Here is a 24,239-nt window from a genome sequence, read left to right on the forward strand (position 1 = left end):
TCAACCCATGAGTTTTCTCATCTTATTTTCTCCTGGCCTGCTGAGGGGAGGGTGTCAGAGAGCAGTTTCGTGGGTACCCAGTAGCCAGCCAGGGTTAACCTACCACAATAGGTTTATTCATCTACAAATTTCCACTACTAAACGTAAGAAAAACGGGCCATTTAACCAGTTGAAGGTCAGCATTTTTTTATGGAATTCCAGCTTGTCACTCCTCTCACTTTGCATATCCAGCTCACATGGCTGATGTAGGATTACCTCCTTCACCATTTGTGTATCATCAAGTTTTCTGGATCTGGTTCTCATCCTGTGCAAAACTAATTGCTCAGAATAACAGCAACAATACTGAATCTTCCATGCTACCAATTTAAAAGATACTTTCAGGTAGGGCATATTTGCAAAAAATGCTTGAATCAAGTCACATTTCTGAATATAATTTTTCATTATGACATTTGTCAACCCAAGTAAGCTAATTTTTCATCTGTATTTTAGTCCAAAGCAACCAATTTAAATGGTTTTAGAGCTGAGGTGTTTGTAAGCTACAGGTTGAGACACACTGTTAAATAAACAGAAATACCAAAATTCATAATCTAGCTGGAACCTGTACACAGGAGGTCCTTCTTTTCATTACAAGCTGAGGGGAGAAGTTGTCTGTGGCAATAACGATACTATAAAAGACGATGGTTAAATTGTGTAGCATGGTAAGCTGGCTTAAACTGAAAGAAAGAGAGCCTCCAAGTACAGAAAACAAAGGCTACAGACAGAACTTACTGTCTCATTTTCGTTTTCTGTCCTAGAGCTGAAAACTGTTGAAGTACTGTAGTGGGCAGTGAGATGAATGTCAGCTTATGGTGAACAGGATAAGTCATTCCAGTGTTTAACACAGAAAACTGAGGAGCTTTCTCATACCACCCTGAAAGATACAACTTGCTCTTGCTGAGTGTTCTGTTTATCAGGGAGCACCTGAATTTAGTAAACTCAAGGAGCTTCCTACTGGAGAGCGCTAAGAAAAGACTCTACAAAAGCCCACAGCTGGAGACAGAAGCCACAGACACAAGGCACCTAAAAAAAAAAGTGGAGGACCACCACATCCCCACAGAAAAAAACAACATCCACAGATAAACCATGCATGGTTACTTAAACTGACCTGCATACCTATTGGCTTCTGTTTGTTCCAGTCTTAGAGTGCATGCATTGTTCCTTTTCAGATTAACTACTGCTCATTTTTAAGACTGATTCTTGCAGCTTTCTGAAAGTGAATTCTTAAAAAAACCCTTTTGTTAATGGCACGTGATTCTTGACACCCTGCTTGAAATAGAGGTAGCAGGGACTGGACTTCCCTCAACTGGCCTGTACTTCCTGCTCAAGATAGAACTTTACACTTGGCATGTTCTTAAGCTGCACTCACATAAGCATTGCATGCTGCAGCCCAACAGTGAACAAGGAGCCTTGCTAATTTCTAGGACCAATTCTAGGACCTCCAAGACTGGAACAGATTTTCATGAATATTGAGAATGAATGTTCTGTTTTCAAAATGGAAGTCACGGTTATGTAACTTGATACTAAGATAGAGCTTTGTGACAGAACATTGGTAAGAAGACGTGCAAGATCAGTAAACCTTTCTCCACCAAGACTGCATATCAAGTTTAAGGTGGGTCACCCTGCAGGCTCTTTCCAGATAATTACCAAAAATCAGATTAGGTTTGGCCCTCAAGGGAAAAAAGTACTGAACAGCTTTGCCATGCAGGCAAACTCTTCATTAGCTCTGTCCCATATGCTACAATTCGCTCTGTATAGACTTGTTAGATCTTGTCTGTTTGATTAGTGTTTTTCCAGCTTGCTTGCAACCCAGCCTAGATTGACAGTAAAGACAGGTCTTGCTCACGCAGAACAGCCCCACTCAGTGTGTGATAGCTGAAATTCTCCTGTTCATTGCACCTATGCCAACACTTACTTTCTTCAAATGCATACTTCTACTTGACAGCCAACCTTGAAAGTATGGCGACACACTTTAATGATGCATTAGATTGTATAACCACAACATGTACAGGCCTCCTTTGCTTAAATTGATAAAATGCTTTGCTGAAATTGGTAAAATCCTTAGTACTCAAAGAGCTTCAGAAATATGTATGTTAATAAAGAACATAATAAATTTTCAAAGCCACCAAAAGTCAGAGAAGAACAGAATAGTAAAGCAGTTTAGAAGAAGCTGTGGATGTAAATTGTTTCAGATGAATACAGGAAAATTCTAATCAGCTATCTGTTTACTGCCCCCACTAAGAATAAATGATTTTTCTACTCCCTGCCCTTCTATCCTTAAAATTATTATCTGCTTGCATTTTTTACTCTTCACACAATGCCGTTTTATGAGAAATAAACAGTAGCAGAAGACTAGTCTGCTTGTAATCAATGAGGAAGCAGACGGACACAGAACCACCAAAATTTTCCATCTTGTTTTTCTATTTGTGATCAACAATAAATCTACTCTCAACCATCAGTTTTGCAAAGAATACTTAGCTTTGCTACCAATGACTCTTCCATATCTTATCTGAAGAACCACCTTCCTCTCCAGGAAACCATTAGGGCCCCCATTTTAACTTAACTCAGATGATTCTGACATTCCTTGGCCATGCTTATCTTCCACACAGCTCTAACTCTAGCTGTCTTAACACTAGCATCACTTAGCAGTGTTTCTACCCCAAGCTCAAATTAAACATTAGTGCAATGAATAAGAACAACTCAAATATGCCTTTAATCATGCTAAAAATCAAGTTTCACTAATCAAGTTTTGCTTTTATTTACAAAGACAGAAATTTGCAACAAACCAGACATACCTCATAATTAAATTATTTAAGAAGGGTTAAATCCTGAGATAGCAATAGTTATTGCTTCACTGAAGTTTCAGAAACTGCCAACAGGCATTTTTGTATTTTTGGCTCCCAGTATGAATTCTTCACACAACACTATTTCAAAGCTTTAAATCAGGCAAAACACAAAAATGAAAACTGAGGAAGACAGTAAGTACCAGTGCAGCCTTAGTTAAATAGCTGTGCATCAGCTAGCGTACAGTACAAGACATTTGTTGAGATTCAAGACACAAGAGTTTCAGTTCATAACTCTGATTTTCAAATCACTAAGCACTTTTAAATAATATAGGGATTGTAGTTTCAAATCAGATACAATCAAGTGAGTGATGATTAATGCACGTTAATGTAGAAACCCACTGGTTTTTAGTGATGGCCAGTTCATTATGATTACAGTAATTAAACCTCTTACCCTAGCCTATGAGTCAGTTGACAATCTTTGTGAATGTCCCTTGCAACAAATGAAACAGGTTGTTGCCACTATCATGCACAATTACAGAACAATTTGAAGGAAAAATACCCAACTGGAGAGCTGTCATCCATCACAGCTCACACAAATTAACCGTCACATAGTTTTTTTTCATGTACCCTGTAAACTTACCAGTACTATCATGTTTTTACTTGAAATGATGATGCATGCACAAAATCCGCTTTGCATGACATTAGGTAATACTCATGCAATGAAGAAAACACTGTAAAATTTGTAGTCTGGTATCGATGTAGCCAAATGTTTTATATATAGTTTGGAAAAAGAAAGGAAGTTTCTTCAGATACACAGAATTTCAGAAATTACCATTATTAACGACTAAAAAAACCCAAAAAACCTGGTAAGTATAAAAAAAAAGATGTCAGTAGCTTCTGATTTCAAAGCTTGTCAATTAAAATTGGAAGATACTCTAAATCACTCATAGTCATTTATAAAACCCATCCTGTGAAAATAAGAGAAATCCAGAAATATTAGACATCTTTTTAAGATTACTCTTTTAGGTATTTTTCCTTATGGAAAGCAAACCTTATTTTAAGAAACAGTTAAAGGTATTAGCAAAGTGCAATAATGTCACACTACCAAAAGTCTCTCCAGAGGAGATACCAAAATAAGCCAATTCTAATAAATTGGAAGGTAACTTTAAATTTAGAGTAGATTAATTATAAGACATCCACATAAAGGAGTGAGCACTCTTACATATGAGAGAGCAAGTCACATGCTCATGTGCTGAGACTGAAAGATCCCAATAGGAACAAAAACACAAGATGATAATTCGGTTGAACTTACCCACTCAAGCTGTAACAGTGAAGAGACAGAAAAAAATGGTAGGAACTAAGTTTTTTAACAGAAACATGTAATTTGGATGGATGGATGGATGGATGGATGGATACACAGACAGATAGACAGATAGAGAGATGATAGATCACATTCCATCATAGGATTGATTTTTCTGCATTGTGCATTTGCTAAGGAGTGGGAATGCAACCTGCACGAGCACCTTAGCTTTCAGTGACTTCATCCAGTGACAAAAGTAATGTTTAGGACTTTGCCACCTCTGTCACCTCACCAAGGGAACAAGCATCTTTTAGCTGAAGATCTGACTTGAATAGGACGGGTAGAATTGGTAGGTGATACTCCACATATATGTGAAGTACACTTATATTTCACATAGCATCAAAATAATTCCATGAAGCCTTCCCATTACAGCTGCCACTAAGTGCAGTTTTCATTTTAAAAAACTCACTAGCCAAACTGCTACTTCAGTGGAAGAACCAAGGTGAATTGCATTCACATTGACACAAGTACCATTATATCCCCAAGACAGCAGTAGTCTTTAAAGAGTCAAACTGCCAAAGAAACACCATTTGTTGCTGAAGTACTTTAAATTCTTGTTGAAGTCTCTGGCATCTTGTTAGAAAGTGCTTGCCACAACTGTATTCTGTGTCAGAGATAACCCTACTGGCCCTGCAGCATTGCTGTCAAAAGACAAAAAGGTCGTAAGTGCAGGACCAACCAGAAGAAAACGTCCAGTTTGGAAACCTCTCTAGTAAGGCAGAGAGTTGAGGTGACTTTTGATCTTCCCCAAAAAAGTAATGTGCTGCTATGGCGAGGGAGACTATTCCATCAGAATGCTTTTCTGGGGCCTGAAAGTGAGAAAAGGACAACACAGCCTTTACAATTGTTTATGGCTTTTAAATGTAAGGTCTATCCAGATGCATTTTTCTACAGGCAGTATCTATGCAACAAACTTCATCTTGCAGTTCTTTGTCCTATATGTTAAAATACTTCCTATCTTCAACGTATCAGTCCGATTACACGACGAGTTCAATTTGAAATGAACTGGCAACTAGATATTTAGATCACAGCGTCTCTGACATGTGTCACAACTTTCAAGTGCTCCAATTTCAATGTTTGTATCTGTCTGTTTTGCTGACAAATCAAGATATGGACTCCAACACACTATTTATACTGATCCTTCTACTGTCAGTCCTGAGGATGTACAGCCTTCTCTGCACAGCTTTGCCACTATGAGCCTTGCAAAGCTTGTCACACTCAAGACTCATGTCTGCCTTTACTGAGTACCCTCAGAGGGACTATTTGGCAAGTGTTTAGACTGCCTGATGTGGGAAGGAAAAAGGGACTTTGTGAACTTTCAAAGATTATTGTAGTATTTACTCAAAGACCATGGAGACCAGGAAAATATTCTCCCCTTAGCTGTTGGGCAAGTTAGTGGACTACTCATTGAAAATACATGTGAGCCGACGTATAAAGATGACATACCAAGGGGGGAACACCTGAATTAAGGTCTATCAAATAAAGCGAAGCTTTAGGAAGTCATTATGACATTTTTCACATAGAAGTGCAGCAATGGTGACAGGAGGGCAGACCAAGGCATCACTGGGTTTCCAGCAGCCACATACTCACCGTCAGCTCTACCCAGAAGTGCCAGGGTGCAGCCTGCAGCCCATGGGAGTAAAACACAAAGTAGTCTCCTCCTATGCTAGCAACCGGTGTGCCATCCCCGAGAGACCAGCTGGACAGAGCCGACCCTTCGTGTGGCCGAACATACAGAGACATGTGACTTGGGCCTGCAGAGACAGAGATACGTGTCTGGATATATCAGCACATAGAGGCAGAACAACCACCTGTTTTCCTACATAATAGCATGTTATCTGTGTGTTACTACTCATGTCTTTCAAAATATGATACAACTGTCTTCTCTACAGAAGAAGCTTCAATTTTTTATAATCATCGAGATAAAGGAGATGATGATGGAGCAGAAGAATATAAGACTATATATAATATAAATATAATACAGTCCTATAGTGTGTATATATATATATGTGTGTGTGTATGTGTGTATATATGTATATATGTATGTGTGTGTGTGTGTGTATACAGACACAGAGCTGTAATACAGAGCTATAAAATGGACTTTTAGAAAGGACCTGCTGTAAAACAATCAAGACTTACTCATGACAGACAAGGTCATCATTCCCAGAAATAAGAACTGCAACACAACACCCAGAGGTTCCAGTGTGTTAGGAAGCTGAATTAATTCATGTTAATCTCACAAAAATCACTATCTTGGGAATGGCACTAAAACCTGCAGTACTGCAGTCAAAGCCTGATCTATTATGGGCATAAAAATAAACACAAATCATAGACCAGAAGCTTCAGTCACTCACCAGATACTTCAAAGCTTATCCTCACAGAGTTCAAGGGCATCAGCTCCTTGGACAGAACTTTAAATTGAATGGGGCTTCTTGGCAAAATTTCTGGAGCGGGAAGATACCAGTTTTTCCTGTGGAGAAAAAAAAAGTTTCAAGTTATTCTCAGTGCAACACCCTGAGGTACTAAACATCAGAAACCAAAAAGAAGTTTCTGTATAGTATAGCTGCCTGTGCTGCTACTAAATGAAATATTCGAAAGCTACCGATTCTAGCAGAAGGCAGATAAAATCAGCAGCTTGTGGCCAGACAAATATTTAAAGGGCGTATTAATAGGAAAACAGTCACCAGTGTATTCATTAATTACCTTCATTTACCTTAATTTACAAAACAAATAAGCAAGAATACTTGCACCTTCAAACTGCTACGCTTTCACTCACAAGATTCTTGTATGAGAAATAGTCACAGCAGCCGGTTTTCTTCTGTGGAGACCTGATACTCTAAACCTCTGCTGCCAGCTGGGGTGAAGGGGGCAAGAAGGGAGGAGACATACATACTCCTACTGTGAACTGCCCTTCAGAAGGCCCCCTCTGCACCTTTTTAGCCATTGGTGCTTACATCCATTTTCCACAAGTCAACTTGTACAGCTCCCGCAGCAGACCCAGCAATTTCTTGTAGAGACTGTCAGAAGACACTGCACCTAAGCAGAAGTCTGCCTTCTGAAGAGGAAGAATTATTTACTTTTAGGCTGAGATTAGCCTTGCTTTTTCTTCCCTTACACAAGCAAGATTGCATAAACAAACAATGTGCTTTGCAGTTAAGTGCTCAGATGAAGCAGAGTTCACACCAACCGGAACATGAAATGCACTGGCAGAATCCAAGGAAGGCCGCAGAAGGGAGCCTGCTCCTCGCATGGAGTTCTAATAGTGTCATTAATTTCAGGTACATGGGGAGTTATGTGAGATATTCCATTATAATCAAATCCATTAATCCATATACCAGCGTCACTTTTAACCACATTTCCATCCAGATCATAAAATCTTCTGCTTGTGTGCTAGAAGAAAAAAAAAAACACAAAAGCAATATGACAGAGCCTGCAGCATTTGCAAGAGTCAGAGGTTACTCTGAAATATCCTCCGTGTCAATCCTTAAGGTTTACTGCATTTTCAGTATGCACTGAACACATATCTAAGTATTTATGAATATAAATACAAGAATTACTCAGATCAAAAACATACCATGAAAACACATTCAGAGGATGACTGACTGTATTAGCTCACCTCCCATGACTTTTTAAATTACCACTGTTCACTCAATTGTCCTATTTAAAAACCCCTAAAATACCCTGCTCTTCTGACGGGGTTGAACTGAACTGAACACTGAGACTGAATAAGAGAAACTTAACAGCAATTCTTTCAAATCCAGGAATAATCATTAGAGGTTTTAAAACAAGAAAGGAAAGGTTACTTTCTTCTGGGGTAGAAGAAGTGGGGGAAGTTAAGCTTTGAAAAAAACAAACACTCTTGAAACCAACAGAGGCAACAGGACATGGAAAGCTTTTCTTACCTGGAGAAAAACTCGCTTAGGTTTTGGATTAGCTGCATCTGAACTGTAAGGAAAGAAGATTCCACTACAAACGAGAATGAGAGTGACTACAAACACAGTAGTTAAAGTTACTAGCGTTGTTTTTGTACTTTTGACAAGGTAAATGAAGTTAACCTAGAGAATAAAAAAAACAGCCCAGTTATAAAACTGCAAGGCTTAAGACACTACTTATATAACTCTAAAATTTAATTATGGAACTGAAAGTACATTAAAAAAATATCACCCGATGTATCACCCAACACAAGATACTTCTTTGCAAACTCAGTATTTAAAAACAAGAGAAAAAGTGAGTTACTTCCTGGAGCTTTCAAAAATTTCCAATTTTTAAAACACCTGCCAACAAAAAAACCCCAAACTAGAACCTTCCCAGGTTCTATGGCAGCAGAAAAAAACCCCAAATATGAGAATTCTTTTTGAAGTGTCGTGTATGTATTGTTTAGCCACAAACTACATCTAAAATGAATGCCTGTTCAAAATTCACCATCACATTTCATATTTTACACCAATCTTTACTACATCATCATATAGCAATGTAAGCCCTGCTTTAATGACTAACACAAAACGTGGAATCTTTGATGTGTTTTGGAGAACTTTCCTGTAAGATTTAAGATATTGTCTAATTATCATTAACTTCTTGTACTAATTAAGAAAAATTTCTTATTCTAAACTCTAGAGAAAGTTTAAAGGTTTTAAACAACATTTACAAATTCTACTTACAAAATAGGATGACAGTATCACAGTGAAGACCACAATAAATCCTGCCAATACCATATCTGGTGGAATTTCTGAACCACTTCGTCCCATGACAGGTGTAAACATTTCAAATACAGTCCAGCTAAGATACAGCATATATAGATAGGGAACAAACATCCCCAGCATGTACATCACAATAAACTTCATTGTGGCACCTACAAGGGACAGAAAAAAGACAAAAAGAAGTAAAAGCTCAAAAGGACACAAACATACAGCTTTACTGACATATCCATATACTGCTGCAAGGCCCAATACGCAATACTGGTCCTCACCCCAACATGGATACAGAAAGAAAATCTCATTTTGTATAGCAAATGCCAATATACTGTTCAAAACCACCACAAAACTATTCTTGTATTACAAAAAAAAATTTAAACAGGTCTCCACATACTGTTCTATTAGCCTCAGAGACAGGATGTTTTTCAGTGTGTTTTTTAAAAAAAAGCTTCTCACACTTTAAAACTGTCTTTAGTTCAAGAACATTTTTTCTCATTACAAAATTGTGACATAGTTAATTTGACTATTCAAACTCAACATTTGGAATTTCTTTTGCTTGAATAGGAGAGTAGGGGCAGAGGTTTTGAAATACAACCTATGCCCCGCAAAACTCATACCTTTTTGGTGGAATTCCTTGTGGATCATCAGCTTAGTGAGTAAAGGAAATGCTACCCATAATGTGCAAATGAATGCTGAACAAAGGCCCATCTGAGTCATCACAGCTAATGCTATAGACCAAATCATCAGTGAGGCATCAAAAAAAATATCTCCCAGGTACTGCTCATTCATATTCTGTAACACAAAAAGTAAATACACTTAATTATTGAGCCTGTTCCATGGATCCCATCTCATCAGAACACACAGAAGAATCCTTATTTCTTGTATATAATTGTTTTCCTTGGGCAATTTCCTGTTGACTGTATTCACAAGCATCATCTCACCATTTTCTTACCATTTAGAGTTACCCATGAAAGCATACTTTTTTTATTATTTTTTTAAATCTGCTGACATAGCTTGAAAAAGAAATTACCTGGGCTGGGGTGGAAGAAGGAAGGGAAGGTATAAATGACAGTACAAGGAATACACAGGGCTAGTGTTTCAAGTACACAGATAAAGAGGGTCTTTTAATAAAAAACATCATAACATAGCAAATTAAAAACTTACATAGCACTTCTGTGTGACAAAGTTATCTACAGCTCCTGAGGATCTAAACTTGATCTTGAACAGCAGCTGTTAACAGGCTTCTTATACGAGCACTAATATTAGTGCACAAATATACTGGTGCCTTTACAGGTCATGCCACAAGGTGTCACTTCAGAAGCTTGCTTTTTAAAATATGTTACTTGCTTTGAATAAAAGACATGCATAGGTGAGATAATACCAGATAAGTTTCAAAAAAAAAGAAGGAAGTTTAATCATCAAAAATATGGTTTGCTTTGTTTTTTTGGTTTTGTGGGGGTTTTTTTGTTTTTTTTTTTTTTGCTTGGTTTGGTTTTTTTAAGTTACACAGGCAATGCTACAGTGTTTGCAGTGCAAGATTCCTAATTGGAAAACCTGCTAGTAGGAAGAAGGAGTGCTTGCATGAACAATGATTATCTGAAAGCACTTGGTTCAGTTTTGGGGTGAGAAAAAAAAAAAAAGGAGGGGGGTGAAGAAACATATGAGTTGCCAAACCTATTTCAAAACATAAAGCTTATTAATATTAACTCCCAAGTTGCTGAGCCATGAACAGGTACTGCCTCTGACAGACAAGGAAGAGATAGGATTCCAAAATTTTTGTGCAACTCTAAGTAAAATACAAGTTACAGTTACAGCATAAACCGTGCAGTGTAGTGCAATCTACAGCATGCAAGGCTTGTGACTTCGAGGTGGCTGATCTGATGACCAGGCAATCAGCAGGCACGAAGTAAATCCAGACCCTGGAATGTCTGAACAGTTAGTGAAACTACCAGCCAGCTCATCCAAAAGACTAGAAAACATTGCATCTAGTTTATAAATGGCTCACCTTTACACAACAGGTCAACACCACACACATGTATTTGGTAACATACATGTACCAGTTAACACTTCCTTTCCCCCAAAAAACTAAAAAAAAACCCACTTCCAGAGAAAGACATGATGGATCCACCCAGAACTTCTCATACAATCAAATCTCACTAAGTTCTTAAAACTTTTTGAAACATTTGGATGAAGCTGGATTTGGTTGACAACTAAGGTTTTCCAAACTCCTTGTCCAAAGCTCATACAAATGGCCAAGAAGTAACAGCAACATGAATGACTAAATATTACTGCACCTAAATCCTCAACCTAGCATGCTTGAGTAGTCAACTTCTGCCCTGGAAGAGTGTCATCTACCAGATATCTCAAGGCCCTATTTGTTTTTAATACAAAACCATTATACCATCATCTACATATACAGGAATGTTATCAGCTACAATTATTCAATTATTATGCAAGTTAAATTGCATTGGTTAGTCATAAAAAAGAATTCTAGGCAAAACAGTTAGACAGAGAGTAAACATGACAAATTACAATAATGGAAAGGTAACACACACCAAATCCTCACTGTCTTGCAGGGGCCTAAATGACCTTTACCTATTGCAGAAAAGAACACAGACAACCAATAGCTCTGTTCTATCTCCAGCTGTGGTCAAAACAACTATAAATCAGAATAATCACAGAATTTTTTAGGTTGAAAAATACCTTTAAGATCATTTGAGTCCAATCTAAACCTGGCACAGCCAATGTCACCACTAAACCATATTCTTAAGTGCCACATCTACAAGTCACCTCCAGGTAGGTGACTCAACCACTTCCCTGTGTCAGTGCTTGATAATCCTTTCAATGAAGAAATTTCTCCTAATATCCAACTTGATCCCCCCCTCACACACCTTGAGTCCATTTCTCTTGTTCTATCAGTAGTTGCCTGAGAGAAGAGGCTGACCCCCACCTGGCTACAACCTCCTTCCACAGGAAGCACCAGAATGTCCTTCTTGGAGCGAGCGGATCAAAACTGAACACAAGATCTGAGGTGCAGCCTCACCAGTGGCAGGTACAGAGAGACAATCACTGCCCTGGTCCTGCTGGTCACACTACTGATACAGGCCAGGACGCCATTGGCCTCCTTGGCCACCTGGGCACATTGCTGGATCATGTTCAGCTCCTGTTTAACCAACACCCCCAGGTCCTTTTCTGCTGGTCAGCTTTCCAGCCACTCTGTTCCCAGCCTGTAGCGCTGCCTGGGGCTGTTGTGACACAAGGGAAGGACCTGGCACTTGGCCTTATTGAATCTCACACCACTGGCCTTCATTTAGAAAGCTCTATGCAGCACAGATTACTGTATTAGAAGAGAGCATGGCAGAGGTAGAAATTCTGACAAGATATAAGAAAAAAGTTCTCTCAAGAACCATTTGAAAAAAAAATCACATTATTTGCTTACGAATTTATGAATATAAATGACATCACCAAAATGACACGCATAATAATAAAAGCACAGGCTTGAACAGAGAGAGACGGAGTTCCATGTTTTGCAACAAAATACAAATGATAAATCGGATTAAATAAAGCATTAAAATAATGGAAGAGACATAAGGAGGTACTGTACCAAAATAAATTATTAAATACAGGGAACCTGTATTACAAGTATATTCAGAGGCAAGAATCTCGTAAGATTCAAAGAACATTTGAGTAGACGTGTAGATTCCATAATTATCAAGAACACTGAAAAGTATCAAAAATATTCTCCAGCTGTTCCTCTGGTCTCTTATCACTGAAATGATGACAAGAAGGAAGGTGCAGATAGGGCAAGAAACAGTACCTTATACTGTATTCTACTAGACTTTTACTTTTTTTCTGAAGTTTCTCCTAAGGTCAAGGCCACCTTAAATCACAAAGTTCTTACCTCTCTGATTTAGTAGAGCAATCCCTATGTTTAGATGAAGAATTTTTTGTGACATTTTAAATACTCAAACTTTTTTCACCGTTTTAATCAACCCCAAAATTAAGTCTTCAACAGATTAAACACTACATTGCCCTTCAATATTAACATCAAAGTCAAGCCTACCTTGTAGAAGAACTTCTTGGCCAGCATATGCACAAGAATAAGCTTAGCTGCAGCTGCACTGCCATAGAGAGACACAGAAACATAGAAATGGGTGTACCAAGAAAGAGCCCGTCCAATGACAGAGACAAACACGGCCACGATAAGCACGGCCACCAGTGTGCAGACCCAACTCGTCAGTGTCAAGCCAAATGCAGTAAATAATTTCTTCAGGTTATGAATAGCTATGAAGAAAAAAAAGGTTTGATTCAACAGTCATGTATTCTACTGCAGACTATCATCAGAATTTCAATGACCAAAAGAAACCCGAATGAGGAGTCCACTCTGAAGACTTCTTAACAGCATGGTCTAAACCTCTCAGTCTATTTCTTTGCATGTCTTTTTGCAGCCTTCCCCACTGCAAGATTTATTCCCAGAATACGGGCATATTTTGCAGATTACTGTGTTCCTGATAGTAAAAATATTACTAGGGAGCCACTCTACCATTTTTAAGTCTCAAAAAACAACAAAAAAAATTGAAAAACTGGAGTTGCTTTTCTTGTAACTTTTTCTTGCTCCAAAAATGTTTTCTGGATTTTGAGGGGAGGTGGTGTCGGTGTGTTTTGGTTTGATTTTTTCTTTTTAAACAGGTATGTTCCTACACATATCTGAAAAGGTCTAACTAGAAAATTTAAGTTGGTTTACACCCTTTATTAAGCTTTGTTGTCATTTTCCCCATTTGTTGTTTTCTTATTTACTCCTGCCTATGGACAGGTGTTAAAGAATGATTCTGAAGCTGTATCTGAACTAACAAAACAAAAAATAGATACTAAGTAATTTTTTTCAATTTTCAGACCTTTAAAAGATTTAATTTTAATCTTCATGAAATGATAAGACATAAAATCGTGACTCATAAATGCTAAACATCTAGGCCTATCATATTCTTTCATCACCATAATTATTCACAGCTGAGAGATTTAAACACAAAGCAACTCCTGTGGCATGCTGCACAGCTAAAATTTATTTCTGAAGCTTGTCTAAAAAGATGCCATAATGGCCTGAATGCTTTTCCATCTACACTTTTTCATCTACTAACTGTTATTCGTTAAAGAGTAATGTCATTGTTTTTTTAAAAAAAGCTAGACTTACCTCTGGTTTTCGACTGTAATACTTTTTTGCTTAAGTAAATAAAAGCAATTGCTGCTGTAACATAGTTCATGATTGTGCCAATGCGAGCAGGATAAGCCAGGACAAATAAACCAAGTATATCAAAGAACACAACATTTCCATGTCGATACTCAAAAGATTTAGCCAACTTTTCTGATGTTGCTAGGTATTTTAGGACAGCTAGAATATTGTCACCTATTAAAAAAGCAGATACACAACATAATTACATCAGGGTTGGTAAATTAGCACACAGCATTTTTTTTTACCATAACTGTTCTTAAATATTGTATAGAAATATTCTCAACAAAGACATATACAACCAATTATTCTCAAAGTGGTATCTGACAGTACGCACAGCATAGTATTTTCATGAGTAATCTATACAGCTGTCACTAAAATGAGGATACTTGGGAAGCTTCATGCACTTAAAGACCATTGCGATTAAGTCAGGTATTTAGCCCATAAATACTTCTTCAGTTCTGGTATTTAGCATTGGACTTCAAGGCTAACCCATAGAAAAGTTTATAGTTTCCTAATATTCCTCCTCTTCTCATTGTCTCTAAGTGACACCTCCACGTTTCAAAGACTACAAGTTACCTGCCTTTTTTTCCCTACACGTCTGTAAGGTAGAAGACAAGGTGGCTATTTTCCTTTGTAGCCTACAGGTACTAATCACTTTTTCCTTTCCCACAGCACAGCCAAAACACATGTAATCAAATGACAACAATTCTTCTCAACTTTTATCTTGCTTTTAGCTGACCCTTAAAAGTGCTGAAATGTCTTTTTTTGGTTTTTTTTGTAATCTGCACTATGTTTAGCAGAAGATGTTCTACATAACCATCAGGACCAGTAAAATTGTCTTCCCAACAGGAATTTAGAAGTGTTACTTTCTGTCTTGTAGCTGCATTGTTGCAAGGAAGTATTTGAAACTCTTATTCACGCTGGTCATTCTAAGCTGGCTTCTATATAAGCTTAAAGAGGGAATGGTCAAAATCCTGGAGGTATTTAGGACTGTTAGCTTTTCCAGGGAAATTTACAAGTCGTACTGCATTTTCTTTACTGCAATCTGTCAAAAACCCATCTATGAAAACAACACGTTGTAGAAAATAAATCCTGTTTACTCAGTCTGTGTACTACCATGTAAGTTTGACTGAGATCCGTTCTAAAGGAGAAACCTCTGTTGGCAGATCAGTCTCTGTGTCACCAACTTACCCACAAGCTTCTGATGAGAAACACAACCAATAAGGCTTAGTGAGAGAAAAGGAACACAGAATGCTGAACAATCAGGTATCAATGGTTAGATGACAACTCTGATTTGAAAGCAACCATGAAATCTAATTAACATCACTGGATGTTGACAAAGTTTATTTTCCCAAGTAGACCATATATATTTCTTTTGTATTTAAAATATATTCAGTTAATTCTTTGTTCTTTAGAACATGTCCAACATGTACTAAATGTGTCATTAAAATTATTAATTTCTTATGATAACAGTCTTACAGCAAAATGACAAAGCAACTACAACACTATTCTTAAGGTAAATTACTGAATTTTTAAAATACCAACCTGCTCTCTGAATGGAATCTGTTAAAATTCTGTCTGATGTGTCATATTTTGTATGATAAATGTAGCCATTTTCAATAAAAGCCAAATCGATTCCTACAGAAAGACGAAAAGCATCTTAAAATTTATGTAATTCTAAAACCCCCAAACAAACAAGTGAAAGCCTCACATACATGTCACAGAAAATGTTGCTCTACTTTGTAGCCCAGTCATTATACTTAAAGAAACAAAACAGTCTCCTTTGTGAAAAGAATACTAACTGAGATTTCAAGTGTATTATAAAGAGAACAGTTTCAAAACATTTTAAAATATCTGTCCTTTCTGCTGTACCGATTTGCAAGATATCTGTACACAACTGGAGAAACACCTGAAAACTCCAAACCATCTCAGCTTCAGAAAAGATGTACAAGGTGCTTTCCAAATGTTTACTTGCAAAACTTCAATAAATATCTACGCTGAAAAGTAATAAAAAGTAGCATTGTGGAACTACAGAAACACCTTCTCAAAATGTGTGTTCTTTCTACTTCTATGTGTTAACAGGTTTTCGGAGAGCCAGTCTGAAAACTCTTATTTTGAAAGTCCAAATAATTTGTTCAAGTGAATAAAAACATTTACCAAAAGCGAAAGGTTATTCTGTTAGATTAGTCATACATTCACTGTATCCCAATCACCTTCTCAGCTGCACATGCAAAAAGCTGCTATCTGCAATCTGAATCCTCACAATTTTGCAGAGGTTTGACAAGTTAGACCTCAATTCTACTAGTGAACAAAGAGGAACCAACTAGTTCTTTAACTCAATTATTTAATTTTTATTTCTTAGTGAAAAAAAAACAACAACAACAAACAGAGGTCAGTGAGAATTCATTTACCATCCAGATATCATTCTGAACAAATAAAGAACACATTGCACAAAATTATCTACTTTATTTCCAGGCTGGAAGCATACTTTAGAAGAGTCTAGAATATGCCAGAACAACAGTTTTGTTCTAACAATCAATTCAGAAATATCACTTTTCTTGAAAGTGACTCCAATGACAACCTGTCCCAGACAACAAGGATTTTACAGAAGTTTACAGTCCTTTGAGTTGTGTTCATATTTCACATTGTGTGAACATCTCACATTTTTTCCCCACTGGTCATTCTCTGCAGAAAGGATAGCAAACTGTAAACAGCTTAGCAAAACTAAAAAACTTCTGTCCAGTGCTTGATTACTAAAAAAAAAAAAACAAACAAACCCCAAAACCCAAGAGTAATGGAAATGCATTAATGACTAAGTCACTATCTTTAAAAAAGATGATTTTCATTTATCCATTTGATACAGACATGTCATTCCTACAAACAGGTTATTAGCATCATGTACAAAAATGTTTCAAAACAGAATATTTAACAGGGTGCTCTTGATTCCTGGAGTATTTTCCTATTTTCAGGAAACTTTTCTACCATGTAGTTTCTTTCTGGAAAACACCAGTCTTCAAAAAACATCCCTACCAAACCATATGAAAAACTGAATCTAAAAACTCTTGCCTTAGGAAAAAAGCAGGAAAATTTTCCCCCAGACAAACTAAATTTGAGGACCTTTGCACAGTGAACCACAGAACAGTATCCTTTTCATAAGCTTAATGTGCATTGACATCTTTAATGATAGCATACCTGGAACATTGCCAAAATCCCTGTAGATACGGAAGTCTGTATCTGCTGGGATAATACCACTCTGAAATATTTCCTGTGCCACCACAGAGGCAAAGGGATGTTTGGCTGCAACTACGTATGCTTGTACCAACCAAGGGTTCTCAGGTCCTAACAAAAGATGAGCAGAAAGTTCACAGTAAACACTTTTTGAACCTCAGTTAAGATATGCATCTTCACGGTAACAAATACAGAACACAAAGGAACTCACTGCAGTTGTAAAGCTGTTGCCCCATAGGGTATATAATAAGTAATTTCTGTTGGCTGAGTGACTCACACTCGAGAGAAATACACTTGGGGAGCAAGAAACAAGCCACTGTTGCCTTGCGTGTTCAAGAGGCAGAGCAAGAAAGCCATCTCCCAAAACAGAACTTCTTTCTCACAAAGAAGTCAAAACCTTTAGCTGAGCTTCCAATTCATCGTGTCTGTATCACACATCAATATCATTGTTTAGAAGCAGCTCCAGCAGCACAGGAAAGTCTGCAGTCTGATCAGAATGGGGCACAAGTTTAACTGTAGCTTACAAAAGACGGTTTTGCTGCTTCCTGAGCAGCAGATAGAGTTCTAATGGCAACATCTCCCTGCAAAGATTTTGGAAGAACTGCTGTGAAAAATAAATAGAGCATATGAAAGTATGTGTAAGTAAGTATGAAAGTATGAAAGTAAGTCATAGGTGGTATCCAAATGTTTTTCTCCTTGTTACCTTGACATAAAATGGAAACGCAACTTCTGTTACTCTGTTCTACACAAGCTTCCCACCTATGAGGCAACTTCTGTGGCAGTCCTTTAGCCTACAAGTATCTAAAGCTAAGAGCAATTTAATTGCTGCACAGGGTTGGGAAAAATGCATGAGGTTCTCCTATCTTTTGCTGATGAGTCACTTTCAATACTTCTTCAAGTCTGCATTGTTTATTATCAAGTTATCTTTATGTAGAAACTGGACACAATGCAAGCTCATACCTGTTTGAAAAACAAGTTCTTTTCCTCCTACACCTGCTGCCTCCAGGTTAATAAAAGCTCTGATTGACTTGGCCCACTCATGTTGTGTAATGAAGCCATGACTAGCCTTGATGGGAAAACAAAAAAAATATAGGTCAAATATCTACCAGACCAGCCTAAATAATCTTATTTTCCATCACTCAAGATTGGATATGACTGAAGAAATAACTCAAGATTTGACAAGGCAGACAACACAAGCAGATGCAGAAGATCCAAGTCTTCTAATTAAATTAATGTAGACAACATTCTTAATCTAAGTGTATTTTTCCCTTTGAAATCATACACATTTTCCTGAGAATGTTAAGACTGTTATTCAACTAATATTTCAACAGGTCAAACACAAGCCTTCTCTGCAGTTACTCTTTCCTTTGTTAAGAGTTTTAATACACAGCTTTTATGTATAATTTATAATTCTCACATATTCTCACCTGCAAAATATTTTCTTCTGCACCATTAAATAAGAATATGACAGCATGCTGCAGGGACTCTGATGATTTTGAAAGTGTGTTAAGTATTTCAAGCATCACTGCACAGCTAACAGCATCATCACTGGCACCTTAAAACAATCACCAAAATAGTAAGGCTTATAACAAACAGATTTGCATCAAAAACGAGAGAAGAATAAAGCTTTATGCTATTTCAATCACTTAACCTAACTGCAGTATAATTATGTCAAGTTTTGTGTATTTTCTATTAGTGCTTGTATCCTCTGTTTATACTAGTTGAAAGTAACAGCAGAAAGAAAAATAATGTTCAGAAGTTGAGCAAGTGAAATTCAAAATATCAGATCAAATGATACTACTCAAGAAAAGTAGACTAACCAGGTTACTGGTTAACGAGCAAAATGATTGTTACTTATTTTCCTAAGAACAATATGAATCAACAAGAATGTAATTTACACTAACAACATACTCAAACTTTAAAAAATAAACATTCCCACACAAGTCACCCTAAAGCATTCTATACTGTTATGATGCATTCAAGTAAGAGGACAAAACCTCAAACTAACATAAGGTTAAGATTTCAAAATAGAGCTAAGGAAATACAAGAATTTACAACTTAAGTTATACATGATAATAAAGGATTTTCATGACCAAATGCTTTTCACCATCCTTCTTTCTTTGCAGAAACCCCTTTCACTCTGAGCTCAGTAGTCTGTCCTCTTTTGAGTTCCTTATCTAACACTATTCTAGACTTACTCTCTCACACCTCCTCCCATGCTCTGCCGCTTTTTTAAATCTTGATTAAGGATTCATCTTTTAGCCAAAGTCTCCCATTTTCCCACTTCCCTCATTTTGGTGTAAGCTGTAGCACCTCCCTACTCCACTCTAATAAATAAAATTTTGGGAGAAAACAGAGAAATTAAACCTCATTCCTTCAGGCCTCGGTTGCATATATGATGCTGACACGCTCTGAGATGACAACAACAGTGTGCTCAGGCCTCAGCATGCTATTAGGGTACACTTGTTAGCTCCTAAAAATGTTCATTTAAAAAAAAAAAAAGCACCTTTAACAAAAGCTTGTAAAACTTAGACACATTTGCCCCTTCCATGAAAAGGGCATATGCCTGATACAAACATAAATCTCAGTCTAAATTTTAACCTGAGCTTATTGCATGGATTAAAAAAATTCAGAATCTTTCCAACACACCATTCTCTATTTCTCGGAAATTAATGCCTTGTTCTGTCAAAAGCTTTCCAAAAAGACTCCCATCCAAATACCTGATTTAAAGCCCTGATTATCACAGATTTTCCTTAATTTCACAGAATATTCTCAGTTGGAAGGGACCTTTATATTGCTACCCAAGTTTATCAATAGTCTACTCTTAGCCACACTGAGTTCTTATACCTAACATACTGTATGGAAAACTTGGCAGAGAAGTGAGTATAGTTTCCAGTGAGATTAGTCATCTACCTGCCTCACTGTGAAGCTATGAAAAATAAAAGTTGCTGGCTTCAACAGACATACAAATTTACGTCTGATGAAAGCAGCCACGTAGCCACAGACTATTACACAAACTCATGGAGAAAGTATCTTCTCCAAATACTCTGTATATAGCAAAACTGACAGGAGATTAAAACAGGTTTTATGGCAAAAATCAGCAACTTGAGAAAAGCACATCATCAGTTATGTCTGGAGTGATAATTTCAGGGATGTTTCTGTCTTCAAGTTTATTAGAAAAGAAACAAATAGCCCATATAAACTGAAAATTAGTACCATTAGAACAAAGACATGTTTTAGGACTTAAGAGTTTATGTTTTTCCTTCACAAGGAACACAAGCTTTCTAACACTGATGGTTTACTGAGTTTTGCTTCACTCATTTTGTATGCAGCAGATTATATTTTATGATCTGATTTTCAAATATAGTATTAACTGACCACTAAGTAATGCTGATTCTATTTAAAAATCCACAGTTTTGGTAAAGAAAAATGGCCTGTAAGCAAATAACTAAGAGAAATACAGAAGAATAGAAAACAAAGAGAAAACAATAGAAAACCTTGCTTAGATTATGTGCAAGGGACACAGTAAGAAAATGAAAGACAGAGCAGCTCCTCACTGTTGTAAAGGGCTAGGCTGCTTTGTGATTAAGGGAAAGCACATAGGCTGGTTTCTAGCTCCTCCACAGATTTCTGTAAAATCCTATACAAATCAGTAATATTTTTTGGCGCTTCTGTGCAAGGTTGGTGAAGTACTTTACTGACTGAGTAACTGTTAAGAAAATAATTGAGGTAGACATAATCCTGTCTTACATCCCATAGGAATGGACACAAAATTTACACAGGGTATGAATTTAAAGACCGTTTTCAATAATCATAGTATTATACTTGTGAAATATTCTTTCCAAGTTCCACATCCCGTAATTAGCATCTCTGCAATTCATAAATCACAGAGCATGTATAATAATCATGCAGTTATTAGGCCTAATTTGGAAACTCATGTCACCCAAATGTGGTTGAGGAGAAAGAGAAGTTCTGTATATTATTTGTTGAGAGAAAAAATGCAGGAGGAGTACAGCAAATGCTTTTTTTCTCTAGCTAATACTCAACTGTTTTCTCAATAATGGAGACTGTTTGCATGTGTTAAAGAACAGAAGGTCTACCCCCCAAAAATAAAATATTAGGTGGGTTATAAATTAAGAAACTCCACTAAAAGCTGCACTGTTGGTGAGTGAGATCTGTGGGTGTTTTTCAACTGTAATAATAGGTACATGTGGCTGAGTGTTACAATAAACTTTGTGCAATCTTTAGAACTCTACCTTTCTGGCACTGTTAAAAGCACAAACATCCAAAGCTGGCTATACCCTTGCTGAAATAATTATTCAACAGGATTATAATATATAAGAATGTAGAGGAAGGAGAGCAAGAGAGGATGCAACAGTGACAGTGAAACTAGTAGCAAGAGATGTACACACTACCAAGGCAACAGTACCCTAACCTTTGATCACTACAGTCTTTGGAGGCAGAAGCTTTGAATGCAAAAAGAAAAGGAAAAAAATTGGCATAGCTTAAGCATATCAGACAAAAAAATCTGAGACATCAGCAAAGGGAGGGGAAAACACAGACTTTTTAGTGGGGGTGGACAGAGTCACTGGCACAAAGCATCATGTGAAAGGAAAGACAGGATTAGATCAGTACAGAAGCATGAAAAGACCTGAATGACAGGTGGAAGCAGCACATGAACTACATGCATAAGCAGAGAAATCTAAATACAGCATCTCTAATTTGCTGCCTACCAGAAAGTGAGAGCGAAATCCTGAGTTTAACAGGATCAACCTGTCACTCTAAACAATGAGTCTCACTGAGATCAAGTAGACCAGTTGACACATGCAGTATTCTAATACAGCTACTTGGTATGAGAAAACAAGCCAAGCTCTATGGCTCACGTAACACATGGAAAAGCAGAATGAACACGTGGACCTACCCGGGGTATTTGGTACAGAATCAAAGTGGCAATTGGATAATACTGCATGCTCAGCTCCACTTCGAGGTTCCAGCTTCACTATGACATTGGTTATGTTTGCATAGTAACTAGTAAAGCCTCCTAAAAAGTCAATGCTGAAGGAGCCTGTGGGCCTCTGTATGTCTACAGATATCTTGTGAGCATCTGTGCTTTCTCTTGCTATTCCCCTAATTTGTTCTAAGAGGTAGTTAACTGCAAGAACTTCATTTTCTGGACTTCCAACTGTTCTGGGCCCAATTGCTGTTAAGTTGTCAAGGTATTCCCTGTAAGACATAAATTAAAAATTCAGCATCAACAAGTTCAACATTTAGTAATGTTATCTACAACTGTAACTTATCTACAACTGCAGCATTTTTGTACACTGTTCTATTTCAAAACTCAAGTAGAAGAGACTAAAGCCAACTAGACAGTAACTAGCCAAGATGTTCAGGATCACTATGGTAATGGGCATATAGCCTGACCTTTACTCAGGGCTCCTTATCTTATCTATCATGATATTAAACCAAACTATTTGTTTTCTGGTTTGAACATATCAATCCAAAAAGAAACAAAAGGGTAAATGAGAAGCCAAAGACTTTAGCGTGGTTCTGCATATGCATACATGCCCTTCCCCCAACGTCCGAATAAGCACGTTTTTCTCAAGACTTACATCTGACATAAATACTCTAATTCTGAAATTACAGTGTTAGAAAGTTTTATAATTCCCGGCGTCTCGGTGACACAGCGACTAAAGATCTGCACAGAAGCTTTCCCAAAAACCGAGCACTACTCAAGACTACCAGAAATAAAGTATGGGAGACGCACTGCTTTATCAGCGCCAGCCAGCACCTTTACGGGTGCTGAAGCCTCCACGCTGCCCGCACCTTTCTGCGAGCGCCCAACCGAGCTTCGAGCTCTCTCCCGGGCAGAGTGCGACACGACTCCCCTGACAGGGACCCGACCCAGCCCCGCCGCCCTCCCTTCCTCCCGTACCTGGCGCGGGCGGCGCTGAAGTCGCGGGGCCCGGCGGCGGCGGGCGGGCTGCTCAGGAGCTGCCGGTGCGACACCTGCGCCAGAGCCCGCAGCGCCAGCAGGTACAGCAGCACCAGTGGCACCCCCCGCGCCTCGGGCAGCGGCAGCAGCGGCCGCCGCCGCGGCCCGCCACGCTTCTTGCTGCCCGCGCAGCGCTCCCCGTCCTCCCGCGGCGGCGGCTGGCGGCGGTCGCGCTGTGCGGCGGTGGCGCGGAGCCGCCACACCGCCGTGTCCCCGCTGCGCTCCATGGCCGCGCTGTGCCGGCCGCGCAGCCGCGCCGTACGGGCACGGCACAGGGTCAAACCGCGACCCGGCCCCCGCCCGGCGCGGCGGGGCGGCCCCCGCGCTCACGTGGGTGCGGGGCCGCGGCACCGCCCGCCCTGCGGCCCGGCCGGGACACGGCGGTGGGCGGTACCTCTGCGTCACACAACCACAGGGTGGGTCAGGCTGGAAGGGAGCACAGTGGGTCAACCTCCCTGCTCAAGCAGGGTCATCCCAGAGCACGTGGCAAAGGATTGCATCCAGGTAGTTCTGGAACATCTCCGATGAGGGAGACTCCACAACGTCTCTGGACAATCTGTTCCAGTGCACACTCACCCACACAGTAAAGAAGTTCTTCCTCAAGTTCAGGTGGAACTTCCTGTGCATCGGTTTCTGCCCGTTGCCTCTTGTCTTATTGCTTGGCACCTCTGAGAAGAGCCTGGATCCAGCTTCTGGACACTGTCCCTTCAGACAGTTACAGTAATTGATGACGTCCCCTCTCAGCCATCTCTTCTCAAGAGTGTACTGGCCCAGCTCCCTCAGCCTTTCCTTGTAAAAGAAATGTTCAGTTCTTCAATCACCCTTGTTGCTCTCTGCTGGACCTGCTCCTGGAGCTTCACATCTCATTCTGAGGAGCCCAGAACTGAACACAGCCAGTGTAACCTGGGCCTGTGTCTGG

General features: G+C 38.6%; 1 protein-coding gene across 1 annotated transcript; it reads right to left on the reverse strand.

Annotated features, from left to right (window-relative positions):
• Positions 1–1,987: 1,987 nt before the first annotated feature.
• On the reverse strand, positions 1,988–23,547 carry ERMP1 (endoplasmic reticulum metallopeptidase 1). Its single transcript, XM_027709653.1, has 15 exons — positions 23,261–23,547; positions 22,250–22,551; positions 18,756–18,883; positions 18,289–18,394; positions 17,293–17,439; positions 15,646–15,738; positions 14,062–14,274; positions 12,937–13,157; positions 9,491–9,665; positions 8,841–9,031; positions 8,085–8,237; positions 7,370–7,572; positions 6,537–6,652; positions 5,773–5,936; positions 1,988–4,991 (listed from the first exon to the last, which is right to left on the reverse strand). Exons 1-15 carry the CDS (start codon positions 23,545–23,547, stop codon positions 4,827–4,829), a joined length of 2,664 nt encoding a protein of 887 aa, XP_027565454.1. The 3' UTR covers positions 1,988–4,826.
• Between the last annotated feature and the right edge of the window lie 692 nt (positions 23,548–24,239).

This window comes from Neopelma chrysocephalum, unplaced genomic scaffold (assembly GCF_003984885.1).
Source record: "Neopelma chrysocephalum unplaced genomic scaffold, ASM398488v2 Primary Assembly neopelma1_96814, whole genome shotgun sequence".
Taxonomy (NCBI): domain Eukaryota; kingdom Metazoa; phylum Chordata; class Aves; order Passeriformes; family Pipridae; genus Neopelma; species Neopelma chrysocephalum.